General features: G+C 38.5%; 1 protein-coding gene and 1 long non-coding RNA gene across 5 annotated transcripts in view; one reads left to right on the top strand and one right to left on the bottom strand.

Annotated features, from left to right (window-relative positions):
* The window catches only part of LOC127371811 (receptor-type tyrosine-protein phosphatase gamma-like), a 470,986-nt gene that overhangs the window by 84,873 nt on the left and 362,902 nt on the right, over window positions 1–23,211 (bottom strand). For all 4 annotated transcript variants that reach the window (XM_051414903.1, XM_051414904.1, XM_051414905.1 and 1 more), the window contains one exon: window positions 19,205–19,362. In XM_051414903.1, the coding sequence (XP_051270863.1) occupies window positions 19,205–19,362 (158 nt within the window). The remainder of the gene's footprint in view (window positions 1–19,204; window positions 19,363–23,211) is intronic.
* The window catches only part of LOC127371894 (uncharacterized), a 204,395-nt gene that overhangs the window by 54,779 nt on the left and 126,405 nt on the right, over window positions 1–23,211 (top strand). The window lies entirely within an intron of this gene.

Below are 23,211 nucleotides of genomic sequence, written 5' to 3'. Positions count from 1 at the left end.
TTAGCACTGAGACTGGAAGCAGTAGAAAAAAGTTAGCCTGCTCAATCCAAAGATATCTGTAAATGACAATTTATGGGTTTATAAGTTATGTAACGAGTTCTTGATAACAAGCCACTGCACCCTGTTGTTGTTTGCTAATGAATAACTTTTATATTTCTGTATATGGATTAAACAAATTAACGTGTAAGAGGTATCTATCTTCTTATTTAACTCTATGCAAAAATGTGAATAGGCACAGTTCTTACAATGTGGTACTATTCCTTTAAACTCTAAAGCATTTGAATAGTCCTCAATGCAATGAAATGTGCAACAGTACATGTCATTGCATGGCCTTTAATACAAGCTTGATGCAATCACATAAAGATACAGGCACAAAGATACACGTTAAACCAATAAAACACAGAAAGAAGAAAAGTCAACTTCCTGATCCAGATTTCAGGGTTTCAATACAAAAGGTCTCCTGCCAGGGGCAGGTCTGTCAACCACTAACCCTACCACCAACCTCCCATCCCCAGTCCTGTTGGGAGATTACTTCAAAAATTAACTTTCAGTGAGTGTGGGTCCTTGTGGCCTGCATCTCTAAAGTGCTGTCCCAGGGGATAATTGTGGTTTTAGAGTTCTAATTGCATATTCATGTGCTACCAGTCTGTCTTTCAGGTGTTTTGTGTGTCTGGCATAACGCAACCACACTCCAAACGGCACTACAAATGTAGTGTTGGAGTTGGCCAAGTCTTTGAGATAGTCAGTGTTTTGATGAACACATTGAAATAATGAGTTACAAGTAATGCTGTCACATCATTTGCATAAACCGCATCTGAAAGAGCCCATGCGAAGGAAGCCAAAACCATCTGCCACCCATCAGCTGTCAAGATCCAGGAAATCTGAATCAGTGATGAATCAGAAATATCCAAAGTACACTAATCTGATTATAGGGTGCAACTGTGGCCGAAAGCTACTTCAAGTGCTGCTAAAAGGGTTCTGCTGCCACTGCCAAGGACAAGGGCAGAATGGACCATATCATCTGCTCCACTGAGAAGGTGATTAGCTGCAATCTGCCATCCCTCCAGGAGCTAAGGTAAGATTGTGGCTGACCCCTCAAGGTCCGGGACCCTGTCTCTTTCACCCAGCCGCCCCACTACATGTTATATTAGCATTACAGACTTTAGTTATTTTGCACATTGAAAATAGTCTTTCTACTCTACTTTTGCACATTCCCTGGACAAAATCTTCCACATCCGTGCACAAAACTGTACAGTTTCCATTTAAAAAAACAATGACAATAAAAATGTATACTTCTTTACGTGCAGTCCTTGTTTTTCTTAATTTATATTCTAATGCTGTGTTTAATTATATATAACAAGGCAAACTCCTTGAACGTGAAAACCTACTATTCTATACTATTCTGATGCTCATACACAATTGGCCCAGCTCAGCAGCCCACAAAACCTGGCCAAATCTAGCAAAAATGTATGGGCCATAGTCACACCTGGCTGGATTTGGTTGAATACTTTGTTAAGTTTGGAAAAAAAGGTAGTATGTATGGACGGATGAATGTGGCACCAAGAAGCAAATTTAAGACTGAATAGATACGGATCTGGATTCATTCTAGAGAAAGAGAGTTGACTGTTGCGTCTCATTCCTACGGTGGCCGACAAGGGCAAACGCTGCAAACGCGGGAATGATGCAAATCCAAAAACACACAAACACATAAAACAAATCCAACAGAAAAACGCAGCAACAGAAATGCTGCAATCACAGAAACGAAGCAGAAGCAAAAACTTACAAACCCACAAAACAAATGCCGAAGAAAAATACTGCAAATACCAAAAACACACAAAACCCCAAAACAACTCCAAGAGAGAAACGCTGCAAATTCGCTCGACAAAACGGAAGTGCGCCAGGCCACTAGGGGGACCCGACCTGAGGGATGGACCAGTCCTGTGGGACCAGACCCGAAAGACATAAAGAGGAAGAAGAAGAAGAAGAAGAAGAAGAAGAAGAAGAAGAAGAAGAAGAAGAAAGTTTTGGAGAGGAAAGTAAAAAGATACGTTTTCCTTTGTCTCTTTTAAACACTTGGCCATAATCTTTTATAATATTATAATTATATTATTTAATACTATTTAATATTATTTAATATTATAGAAGAATATTATATTTTTTATAATATTATTATAATATTCTTCTATAATATATTATTATACATATATAATATAATTATTATAATATTATATAATATTATAATTATGTTATAATATTATAATATAATTATAATATTATAATATTATAAGCGATTACGGCCAAGTGTTTACAAAAGACATAAAGGAAAACATACCTTTTTATGTTGTAAAGTGTGCTCATATGTGCTTATGTTGCTGAGGTTTTTTTCCCAGTCCCACACTGTACTCCCCCACAGGAGCAGAGTCTGGGTGCTGCTTTTTTTCTCCTCCCCTCTCCTCTTGTTTTTCTCCCCCTTTTCCTCCCCCCCCACAAGTAATTTCCCCACGGGGATTATTAAAGTATTTCTGATTCTGATTTACTCTCCTCTCCAAAACGTAGCCAATTTTCTTCTTCTTCTTCACGTCTTTTGGGTCTGGTCCCACAGGACTGGTCCATTCCTCAGGTCGGGTCCCCCTAGTGGCCTGGCGCACTTCCGTTTTGTGGAGCGAATTTACAGCGTTTCTCTCTTGGAGTTGTTTTGTTGTTTTGTGTTTTTGGTATTTGCAGCATTTTTCTTTGGCATTTGTTTTGTGGGTTTGTAAGTTTTTGCTTCTGTTCCGTTTCTGTGATTGCTGCGTTTTTCTGTTGGATTTGTTTACTGTGTTTGTGTGTTTCTGGATTTGAATCATTCCCGTGTTTGCAGCGTTTTGCCGTTTGCGGCACACTTGCCCTTGTCGGCCACGGTACATTCCCAGGTCCTCAAACCGACCCTTTGGGTTACGGTAAATAGGAAACAAACAAAGTGGTTTGGAGCAAGCCACACAACACAACAGGTGGCGTTTGTGCTCCCAGGGCTGAACAGCTATCTTTCTCCACAGTGACTGACACCTTCAAAGATAAATGACATTCATATACTGTGGTTGATACTTTGAATCTGACACAGTGGAAATGTTCCCAAAGTTGTTTTATTCTGAATTTAGCTGCCACGCTATCAAGCTGTGAACATGCTGTACTGCTTTGGGTTGATGTTGAAGTTGGCCTCTTCCTGCATGTTACCATTTGTCAAACGCGTGCTGGGTGGCAAGACATGCGACCAGACATGGATTTGCACTGTGTGATTGAAGTGTCATCTTTCTGTCTGTGTTGGCAGATGGATACTCTACACAATGTGTTTGGAAGCAATGCACACAGACAAACAGCTTGTGTGCAAGGGAGTGTTGGAGAGGGAGGAGGGGAGAAGGGGGGTGCTGAGAAGCAGATTTAGTTTAATGAAGGTAAATGTCTCAGCGAGGGGATGTCTGAGAACAGCAAATCCTTACAGTGGCTGTCTTTGTGCAGTACCACAATCAGGTGCTGGGAAAAAACTAAACCACAGAAAAATCTGGAGCCTAAACATGAATTTTGAAGGGATTGACTTATTATTGTAAATGGGAATTAAGAAGTGACTCTGTGTCCTCTCTGCCAACCTACTGTGACCATTATTGTGGAAAAAGCTCCTCCACCAGTTAACCCAACAGCCCCCCAAAAAAGAATGAACCATACACCAAAGCAGAGAATGTAAACAAATAAAAATCATTGATTGCTTTTTATAGCCTTTAGAGAATATGCTCATTAAACCTTACGATGTAAAAGTGTTGGATAAAGAAAGATAAGAACATATTTGTGGCTCTAAAAGCAGCTTCAGACTGATCAGGTCTGAAATGATTCCATAATTTAATAGTATATATATGTATATTTAATAGAATGGATCTGAAGGACCTGGTCCCACTGTAGATAAAACTGGCTCATTCTAAGGTAATGAAAAAAACAACAAACAAAAAACAATTCTTATTTTCAGGTGATTATATACTAATGAAAACATACCTATGAATATTATATTACATTTCTGCCAATATATCCTCCTAAATGTTACACACTGGATGTTTAATTTATACAAAAATGTCATGCTAATCATGTGGTTCACTTACTCCATGTACATGGTTGGTGCATTTATTGTTACCTGGCAAAAGCTGACTTCTGAGCAGTTGGTAAATTGTAAAAGTACACAGACAACACAAACTGGTAAATTTTGCATGACCAAAATTTGTTTTGAATTCAATTTTGATGCATTTTGACGGCCGAAAGAGCAGATCGCACTCATTCTAGACAATACTCGTGATTCCACCAGAAGCGCTGCAGTGTGATCTGAGCTACAAGCATCTCTTTGCTCTGCTCTGCTCTGCAATACACGGATAGTATATTTTTAACGAAAGCCGTGACCCATCTGCGTCAAGCAGATCACATTGAAAGTAAGTCGGGCACAGAAACAGCAAAGAGAATCCAATCAATCATGGTCGAAGCACTAATATCAAGGAAAAAGGACAAAATACACAAGCCAAGAGGGTTGGACATTCAGTGCCACAGACATGATGTCATAAAGCCATGTCCTGTGGAATTTTGGTGTGAATTTCGGCACTAGAGCTCAAAAAGTTTCCAAACTGGTCTCAGAGCAATCTGCCCATTAGATTTCAATAATTCTTGTGTATATAATGGATATTTATTTGCGGTGGTGGCAGTATAAAGTATATTTATAGATTTATAAATGTTGCAATTTGGACAGTTAAGTGTTAAGAGGTATCCTGCTCTGGAACACAGTGTGATACATGGATAAACCAACAATCATCTCCATCTTTCGGCTCCACATTTCAAGTCAGCCAGTGTTTTCCATGAGCAGAATGTGATTGCAGTGAACCCAAATCCCAAACCACCCAAAGCTGCTGCAAAACAAATGTAAAACAGCCATAAAACATCAGCCTGCCAGCTTTGGTGACCAGCTTTAGGGGTGACTTTCTGAGATGATGAAAGTCAAATCTGAGCATGGCAAAGCAAAGGATTAATAAGGAAAAGCCCCAGTCTGACTCCACTGTTTACCGAGCGATAGTAAACCCTCAGGGTTTAGGCTAGACAAAGACTAAGGGTGGAGGTAAAACTGCAGGATGAAAGAATAAACACAGATCCATGCATAGCTCTTTAACTCACTCCTTTGTGTTGGGGTTTCAGTGCTTTATAGGAGTAGCTTTGTTGTGAACTGCTGATTTGTCTTTTGCTTTAGCCCATTTCCCTTCTTATCTCCTACTTCAGGTAGCAGGTTTCATTTCCCATCATGTCTTTGGAAAGAGGCAGGGATTTGTTGTTGTTGTTGGGGGGGGGCAAGGTTCAGTTCTGGTTCTTGGGCCTTTAGCTGTGGTTCCAACGCAGCTAAAATATTGATCAAGAGTACCAGATACTGTGTTCAGAGATAGAGCCCAATGAAACTAGCTCATTGGGCTAATGCGCCCCCAAAAAATTTCAGGTCTTTTTAGGTTTCTGTGTTTGTGACACTCAGGAAAAAATACTCCTTGTTCTCTCACCATTATTTTGCAAAGATTAAGCATTAAAAATAACATAATCCGATTAAAATTCCTCTTCATTTTTGAAGATCCAATCATCACTAAAGCGTATGTCATTGAGAGTCAGTAAAAACATACTGGATGGTCAAAATTCTCATATTGACATTTAAGGTGTGTTGATTGATTCATGTTAATTCATGCATTGAGTAACATGCAAGAACATATTCCACCTTAAAAGTTTCTACTAGCTGGTAGGTAGGTAGTAGGTAGCCTTTGAGCAGACCAGTGAATTAAATCTTTTTTTCTCTAGTCTATAGCTAGCTAACGTTAACTAGTAAAGATGAAAAGGCAGCAAAACATCCTTTCATTCATCTTTCCCTCTTCTGACAGATTATGTATTTATGATGCAAAGAAACATTACAAAGCCGGCCTGTTAAACTTCTTGTTGCATCCACAATATGAAAGCTTGCAAGTCAGTTGAACATTAGATGGTGTAATCAGTCACTGTTTACTGATGTATTTAAACTTTCTGTTGTAGAAACAGGTCGACTTCCAAATAAGCGACGACTTACCATGCATTATTGGTCCACTCTGATACATTAAGAAAAAGTTCCAACAGTTGAAGGAGCAACAGGTCGACCACATATGAATAAAAGGTAGTCATAAATGATCAATCAGTAATTACACATGCATGCATATGTTAATAAAAATTGTCAAAGAAAGACGCTAAAACAATCTGAGATGAGATGAACTGCAGAGTTGTATAATACATCTCGAAAGGTTCATCACTACGAGTGACACCTCTCACACAGTAGTCTAAACCATTTTTAGTGCAGCTTTAAGATTAGAGGAAGTTCTCAAGTAATGACTGTAAGTGACTGTAAGTAATGCCTGTGCAATGTCCTCAAAAGTTTGCTTAACCAAACTCCGCTCTCCTTAAAGTGTGTAATCATCAGTGGCTCTAAATGTGTGTGTGTGACAGATTAAGAGCATTTCTTCTGAGAACGCTCGCAACTGTACGGGTTTATGTGTACTAAAGTGTGTTTGTCCACTTGTGCAGACATCATTTGTGTGTGTGTGTGTGTGATTACTATTTATGGCCTGCCTCCAGTCTGTGTTTCTCCTCACACAGTACACTGCAGTAGTGCACGAAGCAGAGAGCCTTCGGCCCTTCCTCCACTTCTGGATCAAATGCAGATGGTGCTGGCATAAACACCACAGTGCAGCCTCGCACCAGGCCATGGTGTAAATCCAGCCTCCACATCAGCCTCTCAATCTGAGCTAAAATCACTATAGCACATAAAGCTTCAGTCACAGCAGAAATTAGCAGACAGCGTTTACTCTGGCTATATAGGCAGACTATAGGCAGCTTGTATTTGTTGCTATGGGGAACAGCATAGTCTATTAGAGCAATAGGAACACAGTGTTTTCCTCCACAAAGCTGCCGCTGCCTTGAGCTAAAGATGCTTTTTACTTTTAGAGGCAATAAAAAAGGCTCGTTCTCATGTGTAACTGCATTTGCATTTCGTTAGATAAATTATCCAAAAGGCCTACATACAGAACGTGTTGATGTCCCTGCGGCATGCATGGGGCAGAAAGATTGGAAAGATGTGTATATAAATGTTGTGGGAAGGGATGATCACAATCAATGCAGGATTGATTGATAGCTTAACTATGATCTTATCATACTTTTCTCAGTATGGGCCTTATAAGGTAGTAGGACCTTAATCATTTTCACTTAATAACACTTGGACAATACGGTCTATTCTTGTGTAACAAAACTTGTTATTAGTGTCCAAATAACTTAAAATAAATTTTGTCTAACTCAGAATATGTTCTCTTGTATATGAACTCTTGCTCAAAACTAAGCAAGACCTTAAACTTAACGGACCAGTGTATTGGATTTAGTGGCATGGTGGTGAAGCTGAAGACTGCAACAACTGTAGAAACATGGCACCTCAACATGGCGGACTCCATGGAAGGCTTATCTGTAGATAAAAAACTGCTCATTCTAAGGTAAAAACCTGACTTCTACAGTATATTCAGATGATCATACACTAAACATACCTATGTATATCATATTTTATATATATTTCTACAGATAGATTATCCTAAATGTTACACACTGGTTTGTTAAAATGTGATAATTAAAGTGATTTCAAGTCAGGTTGAATACAAGTTCAATAGTTAAGTCTTGTGAATTTGACTCATAGCAAAGCATATTAACCATGTTAGGGAATGATGCCTGGCAATGGACCTCCAGAACTCCAGAGAACTATTTAACTGAGTAAATTTGGGTGATTGACTGACTATTAATAAAATGTATCAACTTGCCACCAATATGAACTGAGGAACTGAATATGAAAAGTGTAAACTGCACTGCTGGTCTCATGGTTAATTTAAGTTTATTTTAAATGCAGGATATTTTGGACAATTTGCTGATAGTCTTGCTGACCACATGCCAGCCAGTGCTGTAATATTTACAATATGAATTGTGGCCAACGACTCATGTTTTAATGTTCACATTTTTCACAATAAATGACAAAACTAATAATCTTATGTGTTCTTTTGATCTCCCTGCTGAACTAAATAAGTATTGAACTCCTAAAACTGACACAGAGACTGAACGGTGGATTTTGTGTACAGCTACACCCCTATTAGGCTAACAATATCCATTGTTTAAACAGGAATTCTATGGCTCGATGAAAAAGACCGATGTGTTATTATGACATGCTTTACATTGAAATATATTTGATGCATTTAATCTAGATATTTGAATGTATATGAACATGCAAATCACCAGATCAGTCCTTAGTGAGGTATTTTACAATTTATCAACACTAAATCTTCTGAAAAACCCTTGAGAAGAAAATGAAACCCATATGGCTGCATCTTATCTGCTTTCTGGAAGTGTTGGCAGACTTGCACACAATGCCAGATGGGAAATTATAAAAAAGTCCCACTTGGAATTGCTACCAGGAAGCTGATCTCAACAGCCAGCACTTCTCTGTTAGCAGCTCATATTTAGGGTGAATGTGATGGGAGACCATAAGCCATTTTAGGTTGGTATTATCTTTTTTTTTTTGTCTCTCCCACATATATGGAAGCCCTGAAAGGCAAGCGAGAAATAAAATTCTTGTAACCTATTTTGTTTTTCGATACTTATTTTGGGCCACAAGAGGCAACGGTGCAAGTACACCATTACCCCATGTTCTAAATAGGACTAAAAGCATTCATGTTTTTTCTTCCAGGTGAGTTTTAATTTCTCTTAGTGCCAATTAAAATAGCTAAAAGAAAGATGCGACGGTTATCAGGATTCCGACTCTTTACGAATCAATGTCTAAGACCATTCCAGAACATTTTCTTTTTCTTGACAATACAAGACAGCACACAAACTGACAGCTGTGGTTTTGGGCAAGTGACATTACTTTGGCCACAGCCCATAAGCAACAGTTCAAATCAAGTAGATTTGTTATTTTATTTGATCTTTTTACAGAAAATGTATTTGTAAGTGTAAGTGTCCCTTGCATGTACAATTAACATCACTGTGCATGTATTTATCAACCACAGTAAGAAAATAAATTGATGTTGGATGCATGTAGATATGAAAATTTCACTTGCACTTTCATTTTATCAAATTTTCAGGTGTTTCCATGACTGGAAAACAATTTTTCTTAATTTCCAGAGCTATGCTCTGTCAAAACTTTTTTGTTTTTAATCTAGAAGGTTTCACAGATGCAAAAAAATTAAATAAAAAGTAAAATAAAATAGCTAATTTAGGAAGATAATCCTGATCAGACTCGTACGTACAAACATCAGGGGCACAGATGCAAGTTCCACATGTCTGTTTGAAAGGAAGGCATTTTAGGTGAGTTGTTGTGTAAGAGCCTGAGCATTGATCCACTCTAAAAGCAGGCCCAAAGCAACGTCTGTCACTCCCGCTGACCTACTTCAACTATCATCCAAAACAAAAGACGAGCAGACAGAGGGGAGAGAAATAAAATACGAGGAGCCACAGACAGACAATAACTCCAGTCAGTGTCAGTGTTAATTCTCTTTCTAACCTCCTCCTCCTATCTTTCTCCATAATGTTTTCTCTGGAGAGTTACACAAAAAAGAGGGGAAATAAAAAGTCTTCAAAAGAGGCTTGTACACATGTTGAGAAAGGCTGGCTATTGGTCAAAAATCAACAGCTATAGAACAGGTAGAACGAATGTCGCTTACCTCCTTGTTGACTCTTAGTTGGTTAATTTGCTCGTTTCATCATATTTATGAATATATCATTTACCATGCACTGACTTTGAATTCTCCTCCTTTTATCATCTTTCATTATCCTTTGTTTTAGTGAAAGAGTGTGAAAAAATTAGCCAAATGATGTCAGCGTTTGGATAAAAAAGCTATCAAATGGGGTCCCAGTCTCGGAATAATATGGAATTATTCATCATGGCTTCAATCTTCAGATCCAAAATGAATCCTCTGAATCAGGTGTAGTGGTACAGTCCTATGTCCCTGATAAGGCAGTGGCTTTTCCCAGGCAACAAGTGTACTCCCTAAACAGAGGTTGTTGTGTCAAGGATAAACTAGGCATACAAAATTCTGTCTTTAAGATGAAGAAGAAAATTCCTTAAACGTGTAACTTCACGTCGGAGCTGGGAATCACACTCGAGTTGAACTTGTTCCAGTACAACAAGTGGGAAAAGCAAGCTTGCCAGTTGGCAATACCAGTTGGTAACAACGCATTTCGCTCTATTTTGTTCATACAGAAAGTTACAGAAATTGGACAGTACTGTGTGTATAACTGAACAAAACGACAGAAATGCTAATAAACATAATATTACTACAACTTTCATCTAGCTGACTTGCAGAGCAGCCATCTTAGATTTTGAGGTTGGGGTTGGTGAGGTGTTCCGACTTTCCTATTTGGGAAGACATCAGGGGGCGTTCCAGTTAAAATGTCAGACTGGGAACACCGAGATTCCAACTTCCCAAATCAAATGGTATACACCACTAGCTCTGTTTCAATTCAGTCTCCACCCCCTTTGAAGGACCTGGCGCACAAAGGTTAATCCATTAGAGGGTGAAAGGTCAGCTGAACCTGCACCTCCTTATCTTTGCTTATGCAATTTTATGAGAGGTATGATTGCACTGTCCTATGCTGTGTTCCTAACAGTCATGTTTGTATGTAGCTCTTTCTGAATTTTTGAGGGTAAGTGACATTTCAGTTAAGGTGCAGAACTTTTGAAAGAAAGCTCTAACTAAATAAATGCAAGCACCATGTGTCTGATGCCTAACTTTCCCAAATTAAAACAGCTTCAGAAAGAATAAATAAAAAGTTCAAAACTAAATGAAACCCTGTCTTGGTGGAAAATAATGAATAAGTTGCTTTAAAAGCATTTAGAAAGCTTGAAACGTGTTATTGTCCATTTTTTTCTGCTATGATAAGCTCAGTGAATCATGACTAAAAGAGGTGGCGACCTCTATCTCAGCACTACCAGTGCTATTTTCAGTAAGAAATGAAGGCCCTATGTCCCATAATCTTCTTTTGTTACAGAAAACCATCTGTCTGTCTGATTATCCTTGAGATGTGTGTTATACTTGATTAAAGACTTGCAATAAATATTTTTTTACTGATAGGTCTGGGGATCAGAAGAATTGCCTGTTTCCACAACAATGTGCAGTCGAGCGTTGCTGTGTGGGTACTGTATTGAACACTTAAGCTGGGAGCAGACCTTAAGATTTTTAAAACCTACAAAGTCTAGACACTCCACACATAACAACGCTTGCCAGTGACACATTTTTTTTGTCTTGGCAGCCAGACAGAGCTCATACTAAGTGACTGAGGACAACACACTGGATTAAAGGTAGATCTACTTTGTAAAACCTCCCGGAAGTGTGCAACGACACAAATGCATGTTCCTCTACAAAAACAGACCATCAAAACTGTTTTCTTGCAAACTGACGTTGCTGTTTGCACAGAAACAGGATTGTTCACTACGTTAAGTAGATTTGGTGTTAACCTCATTAATAGCTTTTATTGTCTGGTTTGAGAAACAATCGATCAATTATTGCCCCGCTTGGGCCACCCCAGTCAAAGATGTTTGTCCACTTGTGCAGATATGCCACCGTCTCAAGAGCTTACATCAGGATTTTACAACTCCTCCTTTTTATATTATTCTAAGATGAATCTTTTTGGTTGTTTTGGATTGTTGTTCAGACTATATCAAATACATCCCTTTAGGCACTGGGAATGGTTGGGAATTTAGGGTTTTATTTGAAATATTAAACAAAAACATAAAAATCGAGAGATTAATTGATACTTATTTTAATTGTTAGTTGCAGCCGTAGCTTTTACTTGTGTGCGTGCGTCTGGGTAAGAGTGTGTGGGAGTTTTTACTTTAATTTACTGCTTTGGCTGGTTGCAAGAGATTCAGTTAAAGAACATCACCTTACTCTTTGGTTTTCTGGCTCCCTATCTGAGCTGCATTCTTCATCATTATTCCTCCATCCTATCAGTCTTTTTAACATCTCCTCACTGCCTGCTTTACATTGACCTGCTCTCCTGACTTCAAGGCGGAGAAGCCAATACTTTGTCCACATTTGGCTTGCTCCACTGCAGCTCTTAAGCAAACTCATTTGGTCTCATTAGGGGACAAGTCTGCCAAGTGCTCTTTAGACTGTGGAAGGAAGATGAGAGCTAAAGACTATTCCCACAGATTATTCACAAACACTAAAGACACTGCTGTATAAAATGACAACTCTTATCGCCGTTTTCACTTAGAAGTCGGCATTTTATAATCAGGCGTAATCTGCATTTATACAACTGGTCCTGCATCAAAGTGACAGTTAGGCACTTTTGACATTTTCAGTTCAAGAATTAAAATCCACTACTACCACTAATACTTGTATTGAATTCAAGTGTCAAACATGCACCACATGATATCACAAAGAATGATTTGGACTTTCTTTTCTAAGAAACTAACTTATTCTTGCCAAGAAAATAGAAAAAGTCAGACTTTATGCTACATATACTTTTAAGATCAGAACACAACCAGATTTTGTTTTCAGCCGTCTGACCACTCTCTTTAGCAAAGGTTGACAACACTGTAGATGGTTCAATAAGGACGATCTTTTATCTTATATTTTTCCTTTATTCCCCTTTATGCTCCAATCGTCAAAGTCACTTCCTCTAGCAACAGTAATTAAGGAGTGCAGGGCTTAGTGAAGGATCAGTTACAAACAACACATTTTGTCATTTAGTTTAAGGGATTTGTTGGCTATTAATGTAACACACCACCTCTGATTCAGCACCTGGTGGTTCTACTCCACCACCAGCAGTGTTTAGCCTCTGGGGGGGATCTGTCTTTATGGGTCTGAGTTTAATTATGAAGCTCTGCATCGAAGGAGTCTTATCTCAAACATCCTTCATGCTATCTTTTAATATTTTTATACATTCCTCTACCACAGGGGTAGGCAAGTGATGACTGTGGAGCCACAGGCTCCCTGTGGCTTTGACAAAAAAAAAAGATCATTATAATTATCAGTACTGCAGGCCAAAAGTGAGTCTTACATTCCTTAATTGTAAAAAACGTGTAGCTATTAGAAACTAAATGTAAAGAAATGTTTTTGAATTTAATCAGCTGAGACCCAGCAATTCATTTTGTCATCTCTCATACTATACATGTCACTCTATTAAGTCCTGTTGTTCCTTAAAGAGGACAACTGGGGCTTTAAAATGACACCACATGTGGAGGGTGTGACCTTGCCAATTTGCCTGTGTCTGTCTTTTCAAAATGTCTGCTGTCCTAACAAGCACATTTTAAGAAAAAAAAGGTAAGCATGATATTCATAATCTTTTTTAATGTTATATTTCAATTATTTCAAGTAAATAAACATCTCAGGAATATTTGATTGAGTTGTCAGAGCTAAGCTTATTTATTTTCATTTGAACAGCTAATTTATAAATGAAATTTGTACTGGACGTCAGGACTTATGTGTACTTGTGTACTTATGTTTGTTTCACATTTTTTTCAGTAGACAGCTCTGATGGAGGCAGAGAGGACTCTTAATAGAATCATTGAGGGAGATTCAGACATAGATCTATCAGAGGATGAGGGTCCAGTGAGAGAGCATGAGACAGGAGAGGGTGAAAGCTCAGATGAGGAGGACCGAGATGAGGTGGACCAAAAGGCAGAGCCAGATGAAGTGTGCCGTCATCCTCTCTGGGCCAAAACCAACTCGTAGGGTTCTGAGGTTTTTAATCAGGGCAAAAATGGAAGAGAGAGAAAGAGATGTGTTCTAGGAAATAGATCCCAACAGTTTATTTTTGAACCTAATGAAACAATTGGGTCAAAAATGTTAACACATTAATTTTTAGGATGTATGTATGAAACAAGTGCAAAAGTGTTCTCAAGTGAACTATCCCTTTAACATTTTAATTGCGCTTAATTATTGAGTATGTTTTGTCTTTCTATTAAGGTTCATGCCTGTGTTGGAAGAATGCAGAATTACACCAGATGATGCTGTCTTAAGCCATAGAGACTGAAGCCTACTGCAGTACTTCCAGCAGTACATTGATGAGCAAATAATTCAGGATCTGTCTTTCTTTACCAACCAGCACATGGTACATGATTCAGGCTGCAGCTTGAACCAACAGCAGAAGAGATCAAGACCTTTTTAGGAATCTCAGTGTGGGCCGCCAAAACAAGAGTCCCGATTATAACTGAGTCCATGACACAAGATTGTTTTTACAAGATCAGATCTTTACTGAAAGTGGTAAATGATCTGGATGTGCCAGAAGATGAGAAGAAAAAGGAGTTACAAAAAGATAAATCTACATTTCCTATTATATTCCTATATTTTGTATTTGGTGTTGTATTTTACTGGATGATTACAGTTGATCTTTTCATGTACATACTCAGCCTTTAAATGTTTCACGCTTAAGAAACAAGGAAATCCCGTTGTCCACTACAGTGGACATGTCGTAAAATATGAATAAAATTAAGTTTTAATTTTTTTTTTCTTTGCAATTTTTTTACCACCCCAACACTTAATTTATGTCAAAAATAAATCTTTTTTTTTCCTGGGACCTTTTCCTCTATATTTTGCATCAATAGTGGTGGGTAATAATCTTGAGTCTAGGCTAGCTATGGATTCCAAAAATTCCAAAAATAAGGAAAGTCTCATAGGAAATAGAGAATTTTAAGGTCCAGTGTGTAGGATTTAGTGGCATCTGTGGTGTAATTGCAGAACGCAAATCCCTTGCTGCGAAATGTGCGAATAAAGCAACGCCCCTATCTAGAGCCCATGTTTGGTTTGTCCCATCTGGGCTACTGTAAAAATATGGCAGTTTAACATGGCAACCTCCATGGAAGGTGAGCTCTGTAGATAAAAATGTCAAATATTTTCACAAGTAGAAGCTACCATTTTCTGTGGTTTTGTATCATCCAGTTTAACACAACCCTACAGATAACAGTTTTCTTCCTTGCATCCATTTCAGTACAAACATACAGCCAATGGTAGCCACTGCACTACCCGCGAGGATTCACTGCTCAACTAACCTTCAACAGGATGTGTACATTTTGTTTTCGGTGTGAAAGGACACTAATTCAGGCTCAACTGAACTTTTCCTGATTTAAACATGACACGTTATTAGAAGATACAGTATATTGTCAGAACAGACTACCTGCTGCTGCTGACTGAACAGAACTAATTATTGTGCACAAACTTTATGGATGTCCAAGGTTAATGTTTGTACTTTAAAAAGTTTACAGGCAGCATGTATATCGACCACCTCAAGGAATTCAGAGTAGATAATGAACATAAGGTAGCTAATAGTTGGAATCCATCTGAATGAATAGCAATCAAATCATTAATAAACAACCATTTTCTTATCATCTAATTTTAATTAATTTTGGTGGTGATTAGAGTCTCTTTTTTATCTTCCACACATAGTAATCACTGAATGGTCTGACAAAACTGCAGCTTTTGAAATTCTATTTGGATGTGAGACAAGAATCCAGTCAAGCAAAGACTGGGAATTGGGGGTGACTTGAGTAGGTTCATTAATTAATTGTGTTAGGTTCAAATGAGAAAAGATAGTTTTATCTTTGAAGGAGGATCTTACCAATTTTAGTTAAATTCACCTAAAATTATTATTTCATTACTGCAGTCATGGAATTAATTAAATTAATGGTTGAATTCAAACAGCTAGAGGACCCAACAGCTGCAACTGGATTTATGATTGCTACATATTTATTCTCATAGAGAATAATTTAACAAAAAGATACTCAAAGTGTTTTAGATCTACATCAGCTGTAAGTGACACGTTTGATGAAACATATGTAGCCACACAACCACCAAGTGCATCTATCAGCTCTATACAGCCCTTAATTTGGTAGTTTGATTTCAGGATCTGCAATTTTACTACTCAACCATGTTTCAATATTGTTTTGCTCTTTTAGTTTTTGGTTCAAGGCTCCAAATATTAAATATTAATGTATCATTTTTAATAATTCTGTTCACTATTCAAACATAAGCTGGAGTTGTAATTGATCCAGAGATAGATTAAAAGGTTGTAAAAAGACAGAAACAAACAAAAGCTAAAGGAAAAAAAGCATCACAAAAAACAAAAGTAAATTACAGCAAAAGAGAGAGAGATCACTATAATCCACAGAAAAGCTTAGTCTGTGAAGAGGAAAGTGATAAATGTCTATACAATATAATGAAGAAAATGCACACATCTATACGGATATCTGAGGGATACCATGTCAATAATAATTAAAAAATAATGAATAATGAAATAGTTTTTTAAATGAGAGAGCATGCGGGAGAAAGAAAGACATCTACCTCTGTAAAATGTAAATGAGTTTTTAAAACTATGAGTGATGCCTGTATGATTTTTTTATGAACAAACCAAATGAAATGTGAAATCAAATTCAAAATTGTTTCATCTGCATGTCTAGAGCAGGGGTCTCAAAATGCAGCCCCTCCAGCCAGTGACATGATATAAAAAATATAACATAATCCAGCTGGCAAGATTATTTTTTGTATTAGTTGTTTCATATCAATTTAAACTACTTAACTAATAGAAATATTTTGAGAATATTGCTTGTAGCAATATTGCTCGTCTTGTAGCACTTTGAAAACTGAAGTGGCCCTCCCATGAGATGACAATACCAACAGTGGCCCCAAGTCAATTGAGTTGGAGGTCCCTGGTCCAGAGATCATTAATACCTGCTGGGAAACAACAGAATGTAAATAGCAAAGTTGAGAAAAATCAAGAAAACAACACCTCTGCACAGCAGGTCCAAGTTATGATGGAGCATTCATGTAGGACATGAGGTCAGCTTGGGTGTCTTTGAGACAACAATAAAAGCTTTGGTTTGTCATTGACAATCAACTGCATGGAAGTACAGTAAATTCACAGAGCCTTTATTCACTGGGTCATAGCAATGACTCCTCTTCAACAGTTCAGAAAATGGAAAGCAATTCCTTCTCTTCTCTGGCAAGATGTAGTACTTTCACTTTATCCAGGAGGTTAAGGAATTTAACCAAGAGAACTTCCTTTGTCATCTCGCAGCGGTAGGACTGCAATGACCTCTTTCAGTGAGCGGAAAGGGAAATTATCTTCCCCAGGAGCTCTAGGATCAATTGGAGCACAAAGCCAAAGACATTGCGGTCCTCTGCACACTCTGGAACCCGCACAAAGAGGAGATTTGAAGGTCGACTTTGATTCTCCAAGACTTCAAATTTCTCTGCCAAATAAGCATTGTCTTTTACGAGTTGCCGAACCGGGACTGAAGATCTTGAACGTTGTCCTCATTTGAGCTCAAGCTTGGAGACATGTTTTTAAGTACCTAATGAGCACTGAATATTGCACATAGTGTGGGATCTTTTTCCCATTCTGCTACCCATTCAGTTTGTAGGGAGATCTTCCTCCGTAGACCACAGTAGCCATTTGACATGGGGTAAACAAATGTATTACCAATAATAGTGATTCCATTCCATTCATGTCAAACAGAGTCTGGGAAAAAAGCTCCCTGGGAAAGATAATGTCCCTAATCCCACTCATTGAAAGGGCTCAACGCAGTCCAACCACTCACAAGAGAGAAGAAGGACTTGCTTTACATTTATCTAAACTTTGGTGCTGAAATGATGAAGAGGCATCGTTGCTTTAACCCAGTGAAGAAAAGCTGTATGAACTTACTGTACCATAGTTCTCCCTCCATTATTCATGTCACTCTTACTGTGATTGCTGATGGCAAACAGAAGCTTTTTTGTTGTCACAAAGATGCCCAAGCTGGCCTCATGTCCTCCATGAACTGTCCATCCTACATGAATGCTCCCTCATAACATGGACCTGCTGTGCAGAGGTGCTGTTTTCTTAATTTTACAATTTTACTTTCCCAACTGGTAATTATAATCTCCAGACTTTAAAGGATGCAGATAAAGTGCTTTTAAATCCATTTTCATGTGGGGTTTATGAATTTTTTATTCTACTTTTGTAGAAAACCAGATACAGCATGTGATGCCAATAGAGGCAAGACTACTGGGATACATTAACAAGTGTTTAGGGTTTTTTTGCCATGTCTGGCTTCATGCACCCTAGGGCTGAGTTAGCGGCAGTGCAGTTAAATTTCTGTCCATCGGGAAACAGTACCGTTGTCGTCCAAATGGCCTCTGTCTGTCTTGAGTTTGGGTCCAGTCAAGCCGTGTTCATGGAGAGTCTGCTACAGTCCGTTACAGTTGAGAAAATATTTTAATGATAAAGTTGTGTTTTTGTACAGTAATCAGAGAGCGCTGGTAGAACGCCTTGCTGTTGCTAGCTAGCTTACTCTTGTATCTTAGCTCATGTGTCACTAAAAGTTAATTGACGGCTGTATGTCATGACATTATTAGTTGAAATTGGTTAATTCATGCTTCTGTAAGCATGCATCACACTTACAGGAAAACTAAATTATTGGATTTCAGTATAAAATACAAAGAAAGTGTGACAGCAAAACTGGTTGTGAACAATGATAATAAATAAACTATGCAAGCAGTAATATGGGAATGGTTAATGCTACTGAACATGTTGTGGGGTGTTGAATTAAATTTAGGGATTTGAGAGCATTTTTTAAGGGCACTGAATGTGTCAGTTGGACCTTACGTATCTCCAGCTACCAATGGTGTCTTATGATACAAATGCAAGATGCAAAATATCACAGGACAAGGAGCCTGAAAACCAAGTTTCTTGTGCATCTAAGGTGATTTTATTAGATTTTCTTTGTTTGTATCTACTCAATGCAAAACAGCATACACAACAAAACCGCAACCAAGTGTCTTGTCACTAGGCATGTTAAAGTCATTACTTGCAGAGAATTATTTAATTATCTAATTATCGCAGGGTAAACCACGTTCTTGTTTTGATGACTTAATCTTAATAATCTTCTAGATATGATAAATTATGTTTCTGGGACACAGAGTAATTTGTTGCACTGGCAGGAGTGACTTTACCTAGACAATGAAATATAGAAACCTGTTCACAAGATTACAAATCGTTATTTCAGGATAATGGACTTAAATCCCAAGATAATGGTTTTATAAATGAGGTTACAAGATGTTTCAGTTGTGATCCTGAGATGGCTGTAGGCCTAAATATGGCTGCACTGTGGTTCCACTACCAGTTCCAATATTCTCACCTGTTTGTAGGAGACGTAGATGGGTCTGTTGAAGATGATCCACTCCACTACCTTGCTGCAAGGTGGAGTGGTCAGAGAGCCAGTGTAGCGATAGTAACTTCCCAGCGAGGACGGCAGCAGGTCCTTCAGTACAAATGGCTCCAGGACAGTCTCTTTTTCTGTATGAGAGGGGGCAGGACAAAGTGTTTAGATCAATACAACATAATCTACACAACACTCCTTATTTCACTGCAAACTATGGTGATCAGGCCTTCTGGAGCACATCCAAGTGCTACTGTTTCACAGCCTTTAGGTTTATACTATTGATTTAATTTGCATTGTGCCTGCTTCATTCAATGCCCCCCTATTGATGGACATAATTGCACTGAACACCTATAATTATACCTCTCTTGGTGGTGGATGGCATACACGATCCAATCAACGCTAAAACATCACATCTCCAAGCCCGACTGTTGACACAGTGGAATTATTCACTGACTAACAATGTGCACTCCAAACAAAAATGCTCACTGATATGAAACACACTATGGTCTGTGGGGAGGAAGGAAATAAGGCTGTTAATGTAATGATAAAGAAGGCTTTGAGCAAGATAGTCTGTTTACTTTTTGAATTACCCTTTTGAGTGGGAGAGCAATTCAGAACAAGTAGAAATGAGCATTTCAAACTAATGATATATGATATGTATAACTGCAAACTGTCAATTTATTGTTTCTAGTGCTGGGCAATGATTAAAATTCGCAGTTATGCAAAATTCTATAATAAATTCAAAAGTAGTGTATTGCACACTTTTATTTTAAAAGTACTGCTATATGAACAAAAGTGCCATAACATTTGGTTTGCACTTATACACAACTTTACACTTTAAACAAATAAGTTGCTTTTTAACAGCAGTATTCCCTTTACACAGTAGCAGGTTAAATAAGTCTAAGTGTGCTAACTTTATTTGAAACGTTCCACTGCTGTGCAAGCAAAATGTCTCTCTGTTTTCATTACAGAGCATGTGAATGCAGCTCCCACTGTCCATCAATATAATGCACTGTAACTCTGAGGTATTAATGGTTACCCAGCGATGTCCAGTAGTCTCCAGTGAGAGCAACAGTTGGTAAACGTTGTAACGCCGTCGCTTTTGTAGTCCTCTCCTTTTCATACAACTTGTGCATTCTTCATGTGATGGTGCTTCTTGAGGGAGGCTCATACGTGCCGTCATTCGTTGCGATCCTATCTTCCACAATACTAATCGGCCTGCAGTTTGAAGCTATCCACTTTGCTATGGCATTTGTTAGCTTGTCTTGTTTTAGTTTATCTATACTTCTCCCACACGCTGCGTCCAACGTAGTCTGCCAAAGCCTCCCTCCACTCCCCTCCTGTGACCCATGGTTTGTCTGGATGTGTATTCAGAGCCAGTGCGGCTGTGGCTCAGAGGCGGAGCGGGACTTTCAAAATAATAAAAATAATAGTAAAAAAAAACTGCATTAATGCAAGATAAAATTATTGACGGTGTTATATGTATTAATGCGTTAACGTGATAATAACATGTTAACTTGCCCAGCCCTAATTTTTTCTTAGTGTCTGAGCCACTGACCTCAGAAGAAATTTTAATCTGTGTTCTACAGGGGACATTAAAACAAGAGACTAGAATTTGCTCCATGGTTGTGTGCTTCCACCAAGCTCAGGTTTCAGTCATATTGCCGTATAATTTTAATTAATAGTCCAATTCAATCAATGAACTCTTCCTGCCTTTATAAGGCCTTTAATATCAATGAAATGGTAAATGAACTGTACTTATATAGCACCTCTCTAGTCTTTCGACCACTCAATCAACTGCCCTTTGATTAACAATCATTCACTTGATAATCTGATACTTTGGTGTTTGTGGTCGTGAGAAATCTAACTGATCTAACGACGTATGGGATGTCCATATTGGCAAAAGTTTACATTACATACAAACATACACATTTATATTTGTGGAGGCAATCTAAGCAGCTTAGAACTCACTCAAGGGGGCGGCCCGTGGGTTTTAAGATATGTCAAGTAAATTGAGATCCCCGATCCACTAAAACCACAACGGAGCATTAGGGACTCTCCATCTGAATAACGCAATGCACAGAGATTATAATAACCAAAAGCTGTATAGTGATTGAAGTTGATTCTATATTACAAAATAAAATATGTAACCAATGAAAGGAAACATGATTATATGATTATAACTGATTATTGGATAATTAATAAGTATAAACGCATAGTAGTAAGATAGAACTATGGAAAGTAAGGTCAAGAGAGCAAATCATGTTGAAGTGTTGAGTAACTAGGTGAAAAGGCACGTAGGCCACCGGACATGTCTGGTGCGGAGAGAAAGGGGAAGTTGAGCGCACACAGCGGATTCATCTAGTGAAGTTGAGCGCACACAGCGGATACATCTTTTAAAGTTGAGCGCACACACAGGACCGTCTTGTGAGGAGCAAAAGAGGAAGTGGCACGGCCCTGAACCGAACATCCTAGGGGGATAAAAGGTGCTGCACAAGGAGGATCGTGGTTAGTCCTTGGCCGGCTCTCGGGTTGAAGACTTGCTGATCAATCGACCACATCGGAGCAACTCATCTTCGAACTTAGAATTTCAACTCAAGAGATAGAGCAACGAACAAGCCATCATCACAGAAAGAGAAGTCCAACAACCTACAGCCGAGACGGGAGCGGCAGGCAGAGGAGGATTTACCATCTCCACTCGGCTGCAGAGACTTTGCAGACTTTGGACAAAGTCGGGAGTTTCAACAGCAACCAACAGTACGGCAGACGAGGAAGAACTGTATCGGCCGGTACACCTCTTCCCTCTCTCTCTACAAGCTGGACATTCAGCCCTTCAGTTCCAAGCCTTTCCATCAGGGGTTCGAAATTTCAACAATTATTTACTTAATATTAGGAATATAGTTAATCATTATTAGCACAATCATTTTTTTTATCAGTCTATGCTGTATGCTGGCCCTTGCTAAATCTTGCAATAAAAATAACCATTGAAGTTAAAGAATGAACTGCGGACATTGGATTCGTGATATCTCATCAGGCAGTAATTATTAGGTAGAGTGATCATCAACTTAACGGTTCTAACAGGTTACTCTAGCCCAGGAAATTAAACAGACCCTTAGGACTTACTGTCCAAGCCCCTACAATAATCCTACCAACTAACAAGTGCACAGATCAATAAGAGGAGAGCTGCCGTTAACGAACGTGACTAGTGCAGTATTCGGCTCTAGGGCTATTCGGTCAGGTGCTGCACTAGAGTGAGCAGGGTAGGCGTTCGGACGAAGGCAGTTAGAAGCTAGGTGTGTCTCCTCGGCACCAGCTTAAATAGTCTTTTTAACCTAATAGGGTAATACTCAGGGGGCTCAGAGGCTCGGACCCTTTATAACGGAGAGCTGGTCTAGTACCACCTATACGGGGGGAACTTGGGATCTAACAGAGGGAGAGAGAAAATTCAGACCATGCTTCTAATTAAGACCTGCATTTATTTGTCAAAATGTTTGGATTGAAGTCTTATTGTAATATATGTAGTAAAGACTTGTATTTAATGTATTTAATTAAAAGGAATTACGTTTATTTTTTGGCTAAATAGAAGTTATTACTATATTGACGGTACAAATATAGAGTTTTGAACTGATTAATGAAGGACTATCATAGATGCATTTGCTCAACAAGTACACTAAATTATACAGTAATGAAAATATACCCTTTGTATATAAATATCTAAATATCAGTTATTGGCAGTTTCCGGAATATAGGAAGATCTGAAATTCTTTAAAATCCTGTCTTGATAGAAAATTAATAAACAGCATTTTCATCATCAGCACCTCATCACTCATCAGCCTCAAAACATTAAGGTGAGGAGAGAAGGAAGAGGGACAGAGTGTGACAGGATGAGGGAGGAGCTGTAAGTAGAGGAGAGAAGAAAAAGGAAGTGAAATGTGAAGCAAATGGAAAGGTGGGAAAGAAAAAAAAAGGATAAAAAACGAATG

This window comes from Dicentrarchus labrax, unplaced genomic scaffold, assembly GCF_905237075.1.
Source record: "Dicentrarchus labrax unplaced genomic scaffold, dlabrax2021, whole genome shotgun sequence".
Taxonomy (NCBI): Eukaryota; Metazoa; Chordata; class Actinopteri; family Moronidae; genus Dicentrarchus; species Dicentrarchus labrax.
The sequence above is the reverse complement of the archived record's forward strand: the minus strand, read 5'-3'. Positions and strand labels throughout refer to the sequence as shown.